Here is an 18,285-nt window from a genome sequence, read left to right on the forward strand (position 1 = left end):
TGTGTTCGTGTTTGTATTCCAGCTGAAATTAAAAGTGGGTGGATCCTACTGACCACGCCCTCTAAACCACAAAAAAAGTGTAAAAATCAAATTTTTGCAAAATTTTTTTTAATAAAATTCAAGTTCTTTAGATCAGATTGGCTTCAATTAGTTTTTTTGAAAAAAGCAATCGAATTATTTGAATAGGGTATTTCATACACCAGAAAATTCAATGTGCCTTCAATTGTGATTAAAAAGTGCAACAGAAAAAACATATCATTGGAGTTAATATTTTCCCTACGATGTAGCATTGCAGTCAGTAAAAAAAAAAGTCAGTTTTCTGAATAATTTTAAAAAAAATCCATTTTCTAAATTATATTTCTCAATCCATTTTTCAAATAATTTTCCTTTAAAATCTATTTTTCAAATTAATTTTTTTTAAATTCAAACGCTTGAAAACGCAGATAAGGCTATATAGTGAGGCATAAAAAGGCGAAAAAATTTCAAATGTTTCAAAAACGCAGGTCAGGCTATAGTAAGGCATGAAAAAAAAAAAGCAAAAAAATGTCAAACGCCATAAAAATGCAGGAAAGGCAATAGTAAGGCATAAAAAGGGCGAAAAAATTTTAAAAGCCTAAAAATGAAGGTAATGAAGGCATAAAAAAAAGCAATACATTTTCAAACGTTTAAAAAACGGTGGAAAGGCTATAGTAAGGCATAAAAAATGGCGAAGAAATTTAAATCGCCAAAAAACAGAGGAAAGGCTATAGTAAGGCATGAAAAAGGCGAAAAAATTTGAAACGCCAAAAAACGGCGATAAGGCATGAAAAAGGGGCGAAAACATTTTAAAAGCCTAAAAATGAAGCTATGGCTATAGTAAGGCATGAAAAAGGTGAAAACATTTCAAATGTTTAAAAAATGGTGGTAAGGCTATAGTAAGACATAAAAAGGGCAAAAAAATTTCAAATGTTTAAAAAACGGCAAAATTATGTCACCGTTTGTCATGCCTTACTATAACCTTACCTCCATTTTTGTGTCCAAATGACTTTTTTGCCTTTTTCTTAAAAATTTTTTCGCCTGACTTACATGCGTTTTTAGGCTTTTTAAATTTTCTTGCGCTTTTTCTTGCCTTACTGTAGCCTTTCCTCCGTTTTTTGGAGGATTAAAATTTTTCGCCTTTTTATGCCTAAAATGCATTTTAGGTGTTTGAAATATTTCAGCCCTTTTTTAATGCCCTACTATATCCTTAGATACATTTTTGGATCCAAAACAGTTTTTTCCCTTTTTCTTGCCTTACTATAGCCTTACCTCCGTTTTTGGGTTCATATCAATTTTTGCCCCACTTCTTGCCTTAATAAAGCCTTACCATAATTTTTGTGTCCAAAAGACTTTTTGATCCATTTCTTGCTTTAATGTAGCCTTACCTCCAGAACACCTTTTTCTTGCCTTATTGCCTAAACTCCATTTTTGTGTCCGAATTACTTTTTTTTTTTTTTTTTAACCTTTTTTAATGCCTTACTATCGCCTTACCTGCGCTTTTAAGCATTTGAAATAGTTTCCACCTTTTTATGCCTTAATATACCCTTACCTCCATTTTGGGTCCTTTTTCTTGCCTTATCTCTATTTTTGGGTGTTTGTCCCGTTTTTGCCCTTTTTATTGCCTTACTATAGCCCACCCAGATATAACTGTTTAACTGGGCAGGGCCGGATTTAGGAAATTCGGGGCCCTCGACAAGAGAGGACTTTAACACGTCCAACCCAATGCTTTAATCACTTATTTTCTGCAGTTCTTTCCGCTGCCACCAGGTGTCAGTGTTGGCCTGTGAAAGGTGACATTTTAAATTTTATGAGCACAAACCTCCACGTTTTCAACATGTATTTACATGTTTAGTTTCTGCATCATAATCTGTGTATTCAAATATTTGTGTGTAATTCATTGTGTAAAAGTTGTACTACACACTGTACACAATAAAACAATAACATGAGCAGAACGGATTTCATGGACAAAGGAAATAACAGGAGCTACAGCCATAGACATTATATACAGAGCCCACACGAGCGGTGTGCCTACAGGGCGGCCATCTTGGAACGGTGCCACTCGCTCCTACAGTGTATTACATCTATAGAGGAATGATGTGCTTACACTATTAAAGTTGTCAATTCTCAATTTTCACAAGGTTTGTTTGTAATAAACATCGGACATAATAGATAGATAGAAAACAATCATATTTTTATTGACAACATTGCTTAAGGCTATACATTGCATTTGACAATTATTATTATTGTACAACTACTGTATTATTGATATTGCTATTCTTATACTTATCATTATATTCTCATATTATCGTATTGTTCTTTTTTATTATTAACATTTTATATTTTAGTCACTGGCATTTTCATTGTATTATTATTACTTCTATTGCTATTATTACTATTGCTATATTATTATATTATATTCTTATATTACCTTATTATTATTAAATATTGTTTATTGTTTTTATTATTGTATTATAGTTACTGGATTCTTATTATATTATTTTGTTGTTGCTATTATTATTATAACCATTGCTATTATTACTGTCATGAATAATATTATATACCTATCATCATCTTTATTATTATTGTAGCCAAAAAACTGAAATATTCAAGGAACGAGAACATAAACAATCCTGATAGAAAACTTTAGTATTTGACTTCCTCATGTCTCAGCCTGACCATTTGTCCTGTCACAGTCATGTGTGTTGACGTGTCCACTGCAGAGCACAGACATCCCGTTTCACTGCCAGTTCCCATTGTCTCCTTAAACTAATGTCTTTGGGGAAACCTTAAACATATGAGCAATGTAGCTCAATAATTGTCTACAGCAAAAATAATTCCATCATAAATTAGGCCTATAATTAGCTCTAACAGATGCTATGTTCTAACCCATACTTTACTGCAGTAAGTCTGTTTTTTTCTGTGTAACAGGCTGTTGCTAACAACGCTAGATTCATAACATCGATGTTTCTGTCCGTCCTGTTATTTCACTATAGCTATAAAACAACCTGCTAACAATATATTATCCTTTACATCTCCATGCACCGCTGCCTCAACCACCACCGCTCCAAGATGGCAGCGCTGTAGAGTACAGTCTACGGTCCCTCCACAGTCGATGTTGCATCTATGTATATAATGTCTATGGCTACAAGGCAAGGCACATTTATTTGTATAGCGCATTTCATACATAAAGCAACTCAATGTGCTTTACATGATCAAAAAGTGCAACAGAAAACTTCAACAGCAGCAAAAAACATTTGAAATCATCAACAAACATCATCAACAACATGACTAAAAATCTCTGTCATACGCAGTAGTGAAAAAAAGTGCCTTTAACTTTGATTTAAAAATGTTCACATGTGATGCTGACTTCAGCTCTGCTGCAGTTTGTTCCACTTCTTTGCAGCATAACAACTAAAAGCAGCATCACCATGTTTACTGTGAGCTCTGGGCTCCACTATCTGACCTGTGTCCATAGATCTGAGAGACCTGCTGGGTTCATACCTGACTAACATGTCACTGATGTATTCTGGACCAAACCCATTCACACATTTATACACCAGCAGCAGAACTTTAAAGTCTGTTCTGAGGCTGACTGGGAGCCAGTGTAAAGACTTTAAAACTGGACTAATGTGTTCTGACCTCTTTGTTCTGGTTAAAACCTGAGCTGCAGCGTTCTGAACCAGCTGTAGATGTTTGATGCTCTTTTGGGGGATTCCTGTCAGAAGACCATTACAATAGTCCAGTCTGCTGGAGATAAAAACATGGACCAGTTTCTCATTAAACCTTTCACTCTGGAGATGTTCTTTAGGTGGTAGAAGGTTGTTTTTGTGATAGATTTGATCTGACTGTTGAATGTAAGATCTGAGTCAATCAGAACACCAAGGTTTTTGACTTGGTCTTTAGCTTTTATAGATCAAGACTTAAAGCTGATATCCAGAGTTTCTGAGAAATCTATGTTTATGTACAATTCTTTTGAAACGCGACAAAATACCAAACTAGTCTTTTACTATGGTCTACTGCCAGTGGACATTCATATACATTAATGTATATAAGTCCCTCCTTCGTCTTATAGACCTCTATACAAATGGAAACGACTGACAACTGCACCCAGCCAATAGGCTTCGACTTCCTGTTTTTGAGACTGTCAATCAAATTGAATGTGAACTGTGCACGGAAACAAGGCCGCGCGTCACAACAGCAAACAGGTAAATATGATGTTGACCCATACACCTATATCAATGCAACCTGATGCAACCTTGTTAGGTTTTTTTCCTCTTTTTCTTGTACCAAAGACAATCACCTCCATCTTGTCATGATTTAGTTGAAGGAACTTTTCCCTCATCCAGCAGTTTACTTTTTCTAAGCAAGCCCTCTAAGCTCCGCCCCTTGTATTTCACCTGTCTGGCTCCGCCTCCTTTATCACCTGATTGTTTATGATTGAGATTATTTTGGATTAAACAGGGTTGATTCTCACTCACTGCAGATGTTGATGAAACACGAACCGTAGAGTGAGAAATCCGACTCCTCCTCGCGCTCCTGAAAGTGACAGGAAAGAGCTTCAAAGTTGGCTTTTCAATGTAAAAGTGACCTCAGTGCAATTTATTAAAACTATCAGAATCAAATCATTTCCACTAAACGCATTTTTTTTCTAAAACATTTAAAAACTTGAACTTTATCTATAAATAAATAACTGATATTGTTAGTGTAACTCAGATGTTTCCTCTGTGTGTGTGTTTGATAAGAGATTTTAGTCTCAGTGAGGACTTTAATAAAGGACCAGCAACGGTTCTTCCTCCTCGTTTAATGTTTGTCATATTCTTCATCATCTCCTCCATCATCCTCTTCATCATCTTCTTTGCTTTTCAGACTCGTTCCCCAAAAACACTTTTCCCACTGGAAACACAATCTGATATAACAAACATATAATAAATTAATATATTATTTAATATAACATTAGTTATAACAATTTAAAATTATACAATTTAATATAAAAACAACATAAAATATATTAGACTTTAATATAATGTAAATCCCACAAAATATAAAACGTAATATTTAAGAAATATAACATAAAATAATATAATTTAATATTACATCACATTGTTAAATAATAAAATATTTATCATAACATAACATAACATATTACCTAATTTAGCAAAAAGCATTATGTAATATATAACATAAAACATACCACATTAAAATGAAATATAAAAACATTTATTATATATTTTAATCTAATGTAAAATGAACACACTATGTATGATATAACAATACAATATATTATATTATATAACCCTATATAAAATAACATATTATAAAATTATATAATATAACATAATACATAATATAATATACAAAGAACAAACACAAAGCACAGTTTAAACCCATTGTAAAGTTCCTTTCATGACTCCTGCTACTTCTGCTGCTGCACAGATTGTCAGAAAACACAGAGGAGTGAAGACGCCAAACAAACACCAAACGATACCAAAGCAGATTTAGAGGACGGAAAACATCCTTGTTTGTCTTTGTTCCTGACCTGAAGACGTTTGAACAGACTGTCAGACGCTGGTATCTGTAACACTTCTTACCTGATGATGATTTCTTCTGTTTTTGTGCTCACAATACGGAGGAGACACGACTAGTTTGGATTCTGAAAGGACATCACAGTTTACCGTCTGTGTTTGTGTGTGTGTGAAAATATGAAACGGCTGCTGCACAAACTGTCAGAAATGATACAAATAAATGTGTGTGACTGATGTTTGGGAGGGTTGTAGAAAACAGCTTTAATAAACCAAATGGTAAAAGCAGATGTTTGTGAGTGTGTGTGTGTGTGTGTGTGTGTGTGTGTGTGTGTGTGAGAGAGAGAGAGAGGGAATCACTGCAGACGCTGGTTTGGAAAAACATTGTGTATTCGATGTTTGATACAAATGGAAAAAATCCAAAATCTTTGCGTTTGTTTTGGATGTTGAAGGTAAATCTGTGCTGTAAACAAACACAGCATGTATGTTTATATAATACTAATAATACTAATAATAATAATGTAATTGTTATTATTAGTATTATTAGTATGTTTATATGTGACAGAGCGCTCTACGTTTACAAAGTGCTGGAACAGTCGTGATGTTCTCCTGTGCAGATGTTCACAGATGTTTTAGATACTCCACTTTCAAACATGGAGAATATTCAAAATACACTTTTCAGCTTAGCTCCGCCTCTCCGCTATTTACACTTTGTACACAGGATTTATCCCCACCCACTTCAGACAACAAGCCCCGCCCCCCATCCATACATCTCTCACGCAGCCACATATTTAAAGCCCCGCCCACTGCAGATCCACATGCGCACTTAAAGCCCCGCCCTTGACACACAAACACGCTCACACACTTAAAGCCCCACCCACTGCATACAACCATTATAGTCCCTCCCCCTGCACTCTCCTAGCCCCGCCCCCTGCCGATATAAAACTCCGCCCTGTACATCAGTTTGTTTTCTGAGTCCGGAGGGTGAGGGCGTCTCTTTTGAATGACCCCGCCCACGCTGGCCTTATATGGACGTACTGTGGGAGGGGTCAATGGCTTCGGGGAGGGGTCCGGCCGACACTGCCTGGTACGACATCGGCATGGGCGTTTTTCCAGGGCTCTGCCTGAAGAGGCCTCCGTTGGGCGCCCGGTGTTTGCACTGCATGGAGCCGCTGAGCGGGTGGTGGGGGGGCAGCGTAGAGCTGCCGGTCCGACCCAGGGTCCGAGACCCCTCCCCGGGCAGGAAGGTGGTCACGGTGAGGCCTGGCGGGGGGAAGTCCCGCCGCGGACCGATGTCCAGTGATGAAATCTCGATGGAGGGACCAGGAATCTGTTTGTGGACCAAGTCCTCGTCCAAAAGACTGTTCATACGCCGATGGACCTGCTCCAGGTTCACCTCCTTGTCCTGTAAGGGGGGGGGCAGGGACACAGGGACACAGGGACAGGGATGGGGGGAGCAGAGAGAATCGGTAACGTGTCGCAAATTCAGCAATGATCGATAACGACATATTTTCAGCGTTTGAACCAAGCTGTGATGCTAACGATAGATCACTTTCTGCCAGCAGGGGGCGGAGCATATGTAGGCCATCACCTGGTTACAGGTTAAGACAGTGGTTCTCAACCTTTTCAGTCCGCGACCCCAAAATAAAGGTTCCAGAGAGCGGGGACCCCACTGTACCTGAAGGTGGTTGAACACAGACATGAACATTGAAGAACAGTCATGTGGAGACAGGGTCATCTATAAGGGGGAATAAAGGGGAGAGATTTTTGGGGTCCATCCATAAAGTCAACTAAATGATGGTCCATTGTCCTATGAATCTTTTCTGAAATCTGCCAAACCACAGAAATTGGTTAAAAGTTGCAGAGTGGCCAAAAACGAACAGAAAAAGTGGTAAAAAGGGTTAAAAATGTCAATATTGAAACAATTGGTTTAAACTGGCAAATAATGGGCATGACAAATGATGAATGTGGTTAAATTGGCAAAGAATAGGCATGAAATATGGTAAAAAGAGGTTAAAAGGGACAATAATGGGTGACATTAGGTGGAAAAGGTTTATAAATGATGAAAATGTGTTGAAATTGTAAAATATTTTGCAGAAAAGGCAAATCAATTTGATGGAGAAGTGTCAGAAATGGGAGTAATGTAGCAGAAAGGCACTAAAAAGATAAAAAACACGGCAAGAAAAAGTGATGAAAATAGGCTAAAATGTGGTCAGTTTGGTGTAGTTGCAGAAAAACGGTAAAAATAATCAAAAATGGGCTCAAATTGTTCAGAAAACATTCTTAGTTTCTTGAAGGCATCTGACAACCCTCTCCCATGTTTCACGACCCCAAATAGGGTCCCAACTCCAAGGTTGAATACCCCTGGGTTAACAGACACTAACATCTCGTCCTCAGATGCAGACGGACCGCTGTGTGTGTTCAATGCTGAGAAAATTAAGGACCGACTGGCTTCAAACTGACTCATTAATTAAGTATTTCTTCTTCTTTGGTGGATAGAATTTGTTTCATAAATATGTTGACGTTGTTACACGGACGTTAGCCACTGACCAATCACAGACTGTCTGACAGTCACATGATGTTGATCATTTTCTCATACTATTTGGTTGTCACAATAGTTCACTGAGAAATAGTGCTCCAGGACTAACTAGTGACTGGTATTTCCTGTATGTCTGACCTGTGTCAGTAGCTGCTGTTTCCGTCCAGCCTCTGTCTGTCCAAAAGTCTGTCCGCCTCCCGTCCGACGCCTCCGCTCGTATTTCATTATACGTGAACGCAGCGGAAACCCTCGTCAGTCTGTTGTCTTGAGTCACCTGCACAGACCACACACAGTCACACCACACACAGGCTACAGACACACAGTCAGTCAGTCAGTCAGTCAGACTACAGACGGTTAGTCCCACTGTAGTTTATAAAGCTTTGTAAAGTGCTGTCAGTCAGTGGTTGGTTTCCTGACTTGTTATTGTATAGTGGGTCAGTAGCTGTAGCGTCGTTCATGTCATTTCAACACATATTCAGGACATCACGGCACTTCAGCCTCAAAGATTTCAGATTCACACTGTCATTTTTTTCAGAATTTTTTGAGACTTAAGTGTGTGGGACATTTGTTGAACTGACATGGAATGATCCAGCTCTAATTATTCACGGCAGATGACGAGGTAATGACGATCGGCGGCGGTCACTGTTCAGTCATTAAAGGACATTTGTGTGTATGTGTGTGTTATCTTTCCCTTTCTCTGTTTCTGTCATTTTGTTACATTTCACGACGAGCAACGAAGACAAAACCAAAAAGATTTCACTGAAAAATAATCAGCATGACCAGAATGTAAACCAGCTGATCTATCTATAGATCTATGTATAGATCTATGTGGACTGATACCTCTTTAGGCGTCTCCCGCCGGCAGCGGTGTCCGTTCCACCACGTTTCCATGGCAGCGACTATGCAGGCCAGCAGCAGCCCTGCAGCCAGGATGCAGAAGACTCCAGCGAAGGCGTGAAGTTTGAGAGAACGTCCGTCAGGCTGAGCGCTGGAGTGACGGTTGAGGTCACAGCGACCCGTACGAGGCCACCACTTCTGCTTCAGGATGTCCAGGTCGCCTTTTTCCTGCAGCTCCAGGATCCTGGAGGAGGAAGAGGAGGAAGAGGAAGAGGAGGAGGAGGAGGAGGAGGAGGAGGAAACTTTAACAACCTCAAGGCAGAGAGGAAGGTTGAAAGTTTGAGAGTTTCTAGAAGGAGCAACAATCTCCACCAACACCAAAACACCAGCAGCCACATCCTCTCCTTCACAATAAAAGCTCAGAGCACACTTTACGACGACCAGTCCCATATAGCTTAGCACGTAGCAGCACTGGCTGAGCAGGGTCAAAGTGTAATAATGATAACAATAATAATAACTTTAATTTGTAAAGCAATTTACATTTAGAAATCTCAAACCGAGACAAGGGCAGAGAAAAAAATAATTCAACAGATAAAAGCAATAACATAACCAACAGCAAATCAAATCAATAAAACAATTTAGTGTAAAGGGGCAGAACAATGTTAATAACCACATTTATTTTTGAAAGGCTGCTCGGTTGCCATGGTGATACTCCTCACCATCTCCTCCCATTTCCAATGGACCAATGGACAACCAACACTGTTACTACGGTAACAACAACAATGACTAATTCAGTTTGTCTGTGTTTTAACTAATGGGTCAGAATTGGACACATGCACACATCCAATGGACAACAATAAAACAATACAGTGAATCAATAATAAATTAGATTTTACTATAAATATACATTTTACAGGTGGCCTTCGAAATCAAGTTGTGTATCATCCCCAAAAAAAAGGCATAAAATGACACAAAATTATACAAAATTACTCCAAAAACTGTCACGCTGACTACAAAAATGAAAATAATATGCAAAATGACAACAAGAACACACAAAATGATTTGTAACACACAAAATAACAACAAAAAATTGTAAAAATTACTCCAAAAATACACAAAGTGATAAGACAAGTAAAATAATCAAAATCACTCCAAAAACGCACAAGATGACTATGAAAATTCACAAAAAAAATATTCAAAACAGCAACTATAATACACACGAGAACAAAGACAAACAAAATGAGAGATAATATACACAACAACAACAAACACACACGTTTAGAAATAATACACAAAACATTGATAAAACCACACAAACTCTTTGTAGTTTCTTGTCAATGCTCTGATTGGTCGTTATTCTAATGCTGATCATGTGACCATACAATCACGTTTCTCATAAAATCTAGTAATTGAACATCCAGGATAAATGAGTAAACCAATATGGCAGCGAGTGGCTTCAGTGGTAGAATGGAGGCTGCTGATTGGCTGTTAGAGCGTTCCTGGAGGTTCACAGCACGGTGACGCCCTCTCCTTGGTTCTCCCTCTGCGTTCGTTCGTTAATAAAACAATCGCCTCCTTTATTAACGTTTGCTTTTCAGGCTGGAGGCGAGAGTGAAACCCAGGGCAGGCCATTGTTCAGCAGAAAAGACTTTATTCACATTATTCAGAGAAATCCTGCTCGTCCCAGTCCTCCCAGTACTCTCTGATTATCATGCTGCTCATAACTGGAGGCGTGACCTTCAGGATGTTCACACTGAGCAGCGATTCACAAGCTTTAATTACCTCCTTTATTAAAATGAACACACACACACACGCACACGCACACGCACGCTAAAAGACGAAGGTGGAGATACACAAACAAGATGAAACACTAGAGCTGTACGATAATTTATCAAAGAAGACAAGTTGGTTAGCTTAGCATGTAGCCCACGTGTGTCAAACTGAAGAGCCGGGACCCAAATCTGGCCCTTTGAAAGATCCAAATCGGCTCGCAGGGGAAAGTAAAAATGGCTGAGAAAATGACGTAGTTGTGGATATGTCAGTAGGGTGCAAGGGGTGTAAAATATCTGCCAAATGTCCACGGGAACATAAGCTCTGGAGTTTTGGCAAAAATGTAACCTTTAATTGGAACTATTTATTATATAGATTAGTAGATAAGAATATATAGATTTAATAATAATAATTCAATATGTTTTGAATATATATTTTAATCAGTAATTATTTACCCCACGGGGTCACGACCACAAGGTAGAAAAACACAGCTCGAGGAGCTAAAAGAACTCACTTCTGTGAGAACAGGTCTCTGTAGGGGCTGCCGTGCTGCAGGGCTAATCCGTAGCCTTTGCTGCTCATCCTGTTCCCAGAGACGGTGACGCTGCAGTCGTCATCAGTCAGAGCAGCGTACTCGAGCACCGCCATGTCCCACAGGAACGCATACGCACTCTTCTTAGCCTGAGGACAGAGACGGCACGTTGGCTATGCTAACACACAGAGGATGATGTTTGGGAACATGAACCCATTACAAACAAACACAAACCGACACAAAACGAGACAAACCGACACAAAAATACACAAACCGAGAACAAAAATGCACAAACCGACACAAAATACACAAAACAACACATAAATACACAAACCGTGAACAAAAATACATAAATTGACAAAATAACACAAAATGACACAGAAATACACAAAACGACACAAAAATACATAAATCAAGAACAAAAATACACAAACTGAGAACATAAACACCAAAAACAATACAAAAATACACAAACTGAAAACTAAAATACACCGAACAACACAAAAAACACAAAATGAGAACAAAAATACACAAAAATGCACAAACCAAGAACAAAAATACACAAAATGAGAGAAAAATACACAAACTGACACAAAAATACACAAAACAACACATTAATACAGAAACAGAACAGAAATTACAAAAAGCAAACAAAATATATTTTAAAACTACACTAAACTACAAGGAGTTGGCTCCGCCTCCTCGGTGAGCAGGCTCACCCAGCTGCACAAATGTTCCTTAACGCAGAGTGTTTTTGTGTTTCCATGGAGACGCTACCTTACGAATGCCCTCTGAGGGGCTGGACACAGAGTTGTCCAAGCCTTGGTTCCTGCTGAGCGTTCTCCACAGCTCGCCATACGCCGTGTCCTGCTCCAGAGGGTTGGTGCCTTTGTTCCTGAAGTAGTCGTAGACGGCCGAGTCCCTCACCGTGCCGTAGTCCACGTCCATCTGACGAGCTAGGTCCTGGAAAGACCTGCACACACACACAGACACACACAAAAGTTTAATACAGCTGCAGACCCAGGCACGTTAGGTGTGTGTGTGCGTGTGTCTCTCACCGTATGGCGTGGTCCATGCGTGACACAGTGAGGTAAGCGGCCAGGTTTGCCGTGTACGACGAACACACGATGAGTGTAAAGAGCCACCAGCTGCCCATCACGATCCTCAGAGCCACCGAGCCCACCACATCATCCCCTCCTACACACTACACACACACACACACACACACACACACACACACACACACACACGTACACGTACACACACACACACACACACACACACACACACACACACACACACACACACACACACACACACACACACACACACACACACACAGAGTTCAGACACGACCCTGAAGTAGCATTCAGTCTCATTTTGAGTCCCCACAACACATCCCACAACAATTTTAACAAAGAAGTTGAAGGAACGCAAAACAACAATCACAGAAAAACATGTAAACAAAAATACACAAAACGACACAAAAAGACAGAAAATACAGAAAATAACACAAAAATACAGAAACTACACAAACAAAAGTGTTGGCTCCACCCCGTCAGCGTGCGGCCTCACCCTGCTGCACAAATGCTCCGTAAACAATCCAGATGGCACTATTCAGAGATCCCGCCCCTACGCCGTTGCCATGGTGACCCTGCAGGTTGTTCTGGGAGGAGGAGCGAAGCGCCTGGAGGCGGTTCAGCAGGAAGATGAGCACGCCCACCACGGGCACGGCGGCGGCTATGCATGCCCACACGGCTGGGTCGAAGGGGGCGAACAGAGAGAAGATGTTGACCTTCTCCTCTGGTTTCCTCAGCAGGATCCCCACGCTGTAGTCCAGGTACCGCTTACTAAAGTCCACCACGTTCTCACGCTCTGGGGTGATGGTGATGGCGGACACGGCCACGTCCGCCCTCTGAGGAGCGAGCGCCAATCAGAGCAGGGGGAGGTGCTTAGTAGTTAAATAGTCCTGGACATTAATATAATCGATCTCTCACCTTATTGATCAACTCTCCGATCATCCCGTTCCAGGATCCGTTGGGGAGCTGTGAGCCATACTTACTGTCTGACACCTGCAGGAGGAAGGGGCGGGGTTTAAGTCCCAACATGAGGAAGGACAGGGGGCGGAGTAGGAAGTGCGTCTCACCTGGTAGATCTCGTATTTAAAGCCCAGGTTCTTAGCGAGAGCATCGAGGACGTCGATGGAGAATCCTTTGTACCTCTTAGGCTGACCCAGAATGTTCTCTGCCACCATCACAAAGGGATCCTCCTGAGGAACCATGACAATGCCGTCAGCGGGCGGAGCTACACTAGGGTCACCCCGACATTTGATGTCACCTACCAGTAACGTCACCACTTTGATCGTTACACCCTGCATGCCGTTCTCAATGCGACTCTCCTTCAGACTGCCGTTCAACCCATGGACGGAATCCCAGGTAGCCAACTGGACAGGAAGTACAGGTTAATCCACACACACTGGACAGGAAGTACAGGTTAATACACACAATGGACAGGAAGTACAGGTTAATACACGCACTGGACAGGAAGTACAGGTTAATACACACAATGGACAGGAAGTACAGGTTAATACACACACTGGACAGGAAGTACAGGTTAATACACATACACTGGACAGGAAGTACAGGTTAATACACACACACTGGACAGGAAGTACAGGTTAATACACATACACTGGACAATAAGTACAGGTTAATACACACACACTGGACAGGAAGTACAGGTTAATACACACACACTGGACAGGAAGTACAGGTTAATACACACACACACACTAAAGTGTGCCGTGTTGTGTAATTTAGTGGTGTTTTTGTGTAGTTTTGTTGTAATTTTGTGATTTCTTTGCTATACTTGTGTTGTTTTGTGCATTTCAGTGGTCATTTTGTATGGTTTTGTCTTCATTCTTTCTATTCATGGTCACTGTTTAGTCAGTTTGTTGTGTTGTTCCGTGTGTTTTTGTTTTGTGCACTTTAGTTTTATTTGGGGTCTTTAGGCTAGATCAATTAAGTTTTTTTGGTCTTTTTTATTCTGTTTTTGTTTTATTTTGTTGTAGTTTTGTGTATTTTTGTTGTCATTTCTGGAAGTACTATAATATCTCTCATAAACTGTTTCCTATAGTAAGCATTCACACAGATTCCAGTCCATAATATAACCTATTTTTCATAAAACAATAAGAGAAAACTGAATTTATAGGTGGAAGCAGCGCTTACACTATGTGCGATTCCAGAATGCTTCATTAAATCTAAACACAACAAAGTATTTCAAACTAAAGTGAAGGCCAGTAAAGTTTGCGGCGCTAATGGCAACGATCCTTCCCGCGCTGCAGATCACTGCTGACAATTATGGAGTTATTAATGTAAGAAAAAGTGCTTTTTAAAGCAGCAGCAGCAGCTCCTCACAGGCACTCTCCCACATAATGAGTATTTATAACAGCTCACAATGTGACCCCATGCTGAACAAAGCACCACGGCTTGGTTTTAAAATAACACGCACGCACGCACGCACGCACGCACACGCACACACACACACACACACACACACACACACACACACACACACACACACAGTGTGACCTGTTTCTACCTCTAACAGCAGGGAGCAGTTTAATAGAAGGGTTTTCAGGGGCTTTTTCCCTTTTTTTTTTTTTTACCGTCGTTTGTTTGCAGGATTATGATAATTTAACAAAAACAATTAAAATAATATTATATTGTAGAAAATAATAATAATAATAATAGCGTCCTTTTCATGCTTTTTAATAATACAATTAAAAGGACATTATTATTATTATTATTATTATTATTATTATTATTATTAATAATATTATTATTATCACATTCTGTTTATTATTTTAATTTATATTTTTACATTCACATTATTGTTAATTATTTTATTTATTTCTTTATTTAAAACCAATATGATGACTTAATCTGTTTGGTATTTGTATCATGTAATCATTTATATATATATATATATATAAAAAAACTTTATATATACAGTATATAAATATATATATATAACTTCATGCTTATTATCTTTTTTATGACTGAGGGAGATTTTTAATCATATTTATATTATGATTAATATTATTATTATTGCATTTTTTGATCACGTAAAGCACATTGAATGTGTACAAAATGCACTACAGTATACAAATACATTTGCCTTGCCAATATTATATATTTTTAATTCAGATTTTTTATTTTTTTTTTTAAAAGGAATGATTTTTCTTATTAGAACTATTGATTTTGACTAATTTGCTAATGACTGATGAAGCTCCTCTTCTCAGTGTTCTATCAGTGTGATGTAGTGTGGGAGCAGCAGGTGGAGCTCTGATCTGTCACAGACCTTTCCCTCTTATCTGTATCTCTACCCCCACTTTTTCCATTCCACAGATGGAAATCTTCTGTCCGCCTCCCCCGTCAGCTTCATCTCATCTCTGCGTTGCTGCCGCCACTTCTCACTACACCCTCTTGGTAATTTGTTGTCAGAGAATAAACCTCCCACGTGAACTTTCCCTGGTTGATAACAGAGGATGTGAAGCTTCGCCCACCAAACCTCCGACTTCAATCAGCGTCAGGGCCAGACCAGAACCTCTGCTTTTTACACTAAAGACTCTTATCACAGCCTTTTAGGGCAACTTTGAGGATTATTATATTTAAGGCTAACTTTTTTTTTTTTTACAAGAGAATAAACATGTAATATCACATGTTTATTCTTCTAATATTACAGGTTCATTTTTAGTAAAAATATGGCTTTTAGAGATCCTGAACAGTGCTCCTCCTGTCCTATCCTAAATACTTTACAAGATATTTGCCAACAGAGTAGAGCAAATTACAGATATTATAAACACGGATCAAACAGGATTCATAAAAGGCAGCACTTCTTCAAATAACACCAGTCGCCTGATCAATATTCTTCATCATCTCAAATGTCATCAAACTGAAAGTACCATTGTAACAATGGATGCATAGAAAGCGTTTGATCGCGTTGAGCGGTAATATGATTGAAGTGTTATAAAGATTTGGCTTTTACTCTCATTTCATTAAATAGATACAACTTTTATATAACAAGCCGATAGCTTCAGTCCTAACAAATGGGCTTTGCTGTGTATTGGGCTGTCGTAAAGCTGTTGTCGCGGGAATGAGAACAGAGACTGCCACCGAGTCGGAGGCAGGGAAAGTTGCAAGTGGTGTTGTCGTAGTTTCTTTTGACAAATGTATAACAACAAAACCCCCCAAACAACAAAAAACAATAGATTCAAATAAAAAGTGGAGTTTATGTGTGTTGATTTGCCTTTTTCTTTAAAATTCTATAAAATAATCTCGGTGTTCTGTCTATCTTGTTCAGAAGTGGGGCTCTTATTGTGAAATTCTAGAAAAGACAAATACATCCCTGTGCATATATTGGTGTTGTTGTTCTTGTTGTTCTTCTTATTTTGAAATGCTGTTATGTTAGACTTTATTGTGAAATGCTGTTATGTTAGACTTTATTGTGAAATGCTGTTATTAGACTTTATTGTGAAATGCTGTGTAACACAGTTGGTTTTCTGTGCATTGGTTTGTCTGTCTTGTTGAAAAGGTGGACTTTTATTCTGAAATGCTCCAAGAGGAAGTTGGTGTTGAACTGCTCGTTTAAACAAAGCCAATTTAATTTCTTATTTTTTATTCTTCTAGTTTGACTTTCTTTGGATAACGTTAATCCTGAATCCGATAACGATGGATTTGTAAAGCATCCAGAATCCTAATTTGAGTCGTTATCTCACTCACCCTCTTCACGTCTTTGCCAAACGTTTCACTGAAGCTGGAGCCGAGGATCTCGAACTGAACGTGAGAGTTGGATCCACCATCTTTGAAGTCCATCGTCCCAGTGAGACCAGTGATGTTTCCCTAATGGGAGAAAAAAACAACTGTCAAAGCTCAAAGAGATGCAATGAGAACCAGAAGCATTTAGACACTGGGAGGGGGTCACCAGATGCCTTCAAGAAACTAATAATATTTTTCTGAACAATTTGAGCCCATTTTTGCTTATTTTTACCTTTTTTTCTGCAACTACACCAAACTTTCCATATTTTAATCTGTTTTCATCACTTTTTCTTGCCATATTTTTTGCTCCTTTTAATGTATTTTTGCTACATTTCTCCCATTTCTGACACTTCTCCATCATATTTCTGAAACCTTTATTGTGGGGGCCGTGGGCTGAAAAGACTGAAAACCACTGCTCTATAGGTCTATGACAGAATATGAACAGATCTATTCTTTATAGGTCTATGACACAGTGAAGGATGAACAGGTTTGTCCTTTAAACACTTGGTGAGGTCACAGACCGCTGACATCAAACATCGTCACAGACTGTGAAATGTCACCTTCTTAAAGGCTTCAATCACTTCCTGTTTGATGTAAAGCAAGAAGAAAGACGCTGAGCTCAGCGTTCCTGAGCATTCCTGAATGTCATCTTCAAAGGTCACCAATAAAGATGTACGGCCTCTGTTTTCCACAAACACTCATCATCATTCATCAGAACCAGCTGCTCTGAGAAGAACAAAGAGCACTTTACACCTCGGTGTATCACTTCAACTAGTCATCATAACAACTGATGACTCGTTAATGCTGTCACTGTAAAGCTGATATCTGGAGTTTCTGAGAATTCTATGTTTAAGTATCATCCGTTTGAAATGCAAAAAAATACCTATCTAGTCTTTTACTATGGTCAACTGCCAGTGGTTATTCATATACATTAATATATATAAGTCCCGCCTTCATCCTATAGACCCCTATACAAATGCAAGAAAGCACCGACTTCACCCAGCCAATAGGTTTCGACTTCCTGGAGCGGGGCACTGTCAATCAAAGTGAATGCGTGTGCTGCATCACAACAGCAACCAGGTATCACTGAGTAGCATCAAGGAGAAGCGCTCCGAAGCTCCAGTTACCCATTCCACGATTGGTGACGTATAAAGCCTCTACTAAAAAAGAAAAGAAAAATCCAGGTCCAAAGTTTGTGGATAAACGTTTTCGTGACCGCAACAGAATTTATCTTGGAGCTGCTTTTCAAAG

At 39.2% G+C, this 18,285-nt stretch overlaps 1 protein-coding gene across 4 annotated transcripts in view; it reads right to left on the reverse strand.

Moving 5' to 3' along the window:
* Window positions 1-6,460: 6,460 nt before the first annotated feature.
* Window positions 6,461-18,285, reverse strand: part of LOC114481041 (glutamate receptor ionotropic, delta-1-like) — a 184,630-nt gene continuing 172,805 nt past the window's right edge. For 2 of the 4 annotated variants that reach the window (XM_028475353.1, XM_028475356.1), the window contains 11 exons: window positions 16,999-17,118; window positions 13,557-13,658; window positions 13,362-13,484; window positions 13,213-13,287; window positions 12,791-13,130; window positions 12,274-12,412; window positions 11,993-12,188; window positions 11,198-11,364; window positions 8,917-9,157; window positions 8,215-8,350; window positions 6,461-6,942 (listed from right to left, as the gene is read on the reverse strand). In XM_028475353.1, coding sequence (XP_028331154.1) covers window positions 6,587-6,942; window positions 8,215-8,350; window positions 8,917-9,157; window positions 11,198-11,364; window positions 11,993-12,188; window positions 12,274-12,412; window positions 12,791-13,130; window positions 13,213-13,287; window positions 13,362-13,484; window positions 13,557-13,658; window positions 16,999-17,118 — 1,995 coding nt within the window. In that variant the 3' untranslated portion in view covers window positions 6,461-6,586. The remainder of the gene's footprint in view (window positions 6,943-8,214; window positions 8,351-8,916; window positions 9,158-11,197; window positions 11,365-11,992; window positions 12,189-12,273; window positions 12,413-12,790; window positions 13,131-13,212; window positions 13,288-13,361; window positions 13,485-13,556; window positions 13,659-16,998; window positions 17,119-18,285) is intronic. The other 2 variants (XM_028475354.1, XM_028475355.1) reach the window with 2 other exon arrangements.

Source organism: Gouania willdenowi, chromosome 19 (genome assembly GCF_900634775.1).
Source record: "Gouania willdenowi chromosome 19, fGouWil2.1, whole genome shotgun sequence".
In the NCBI taxonomy this organism is placed as follows: domain Eukaryota; kingdom Metazoa; phylum Chordata; class Actinopteri; order Blenniiformes; family Gobiesocidae; genus Gouania; species Gouania willdenowi.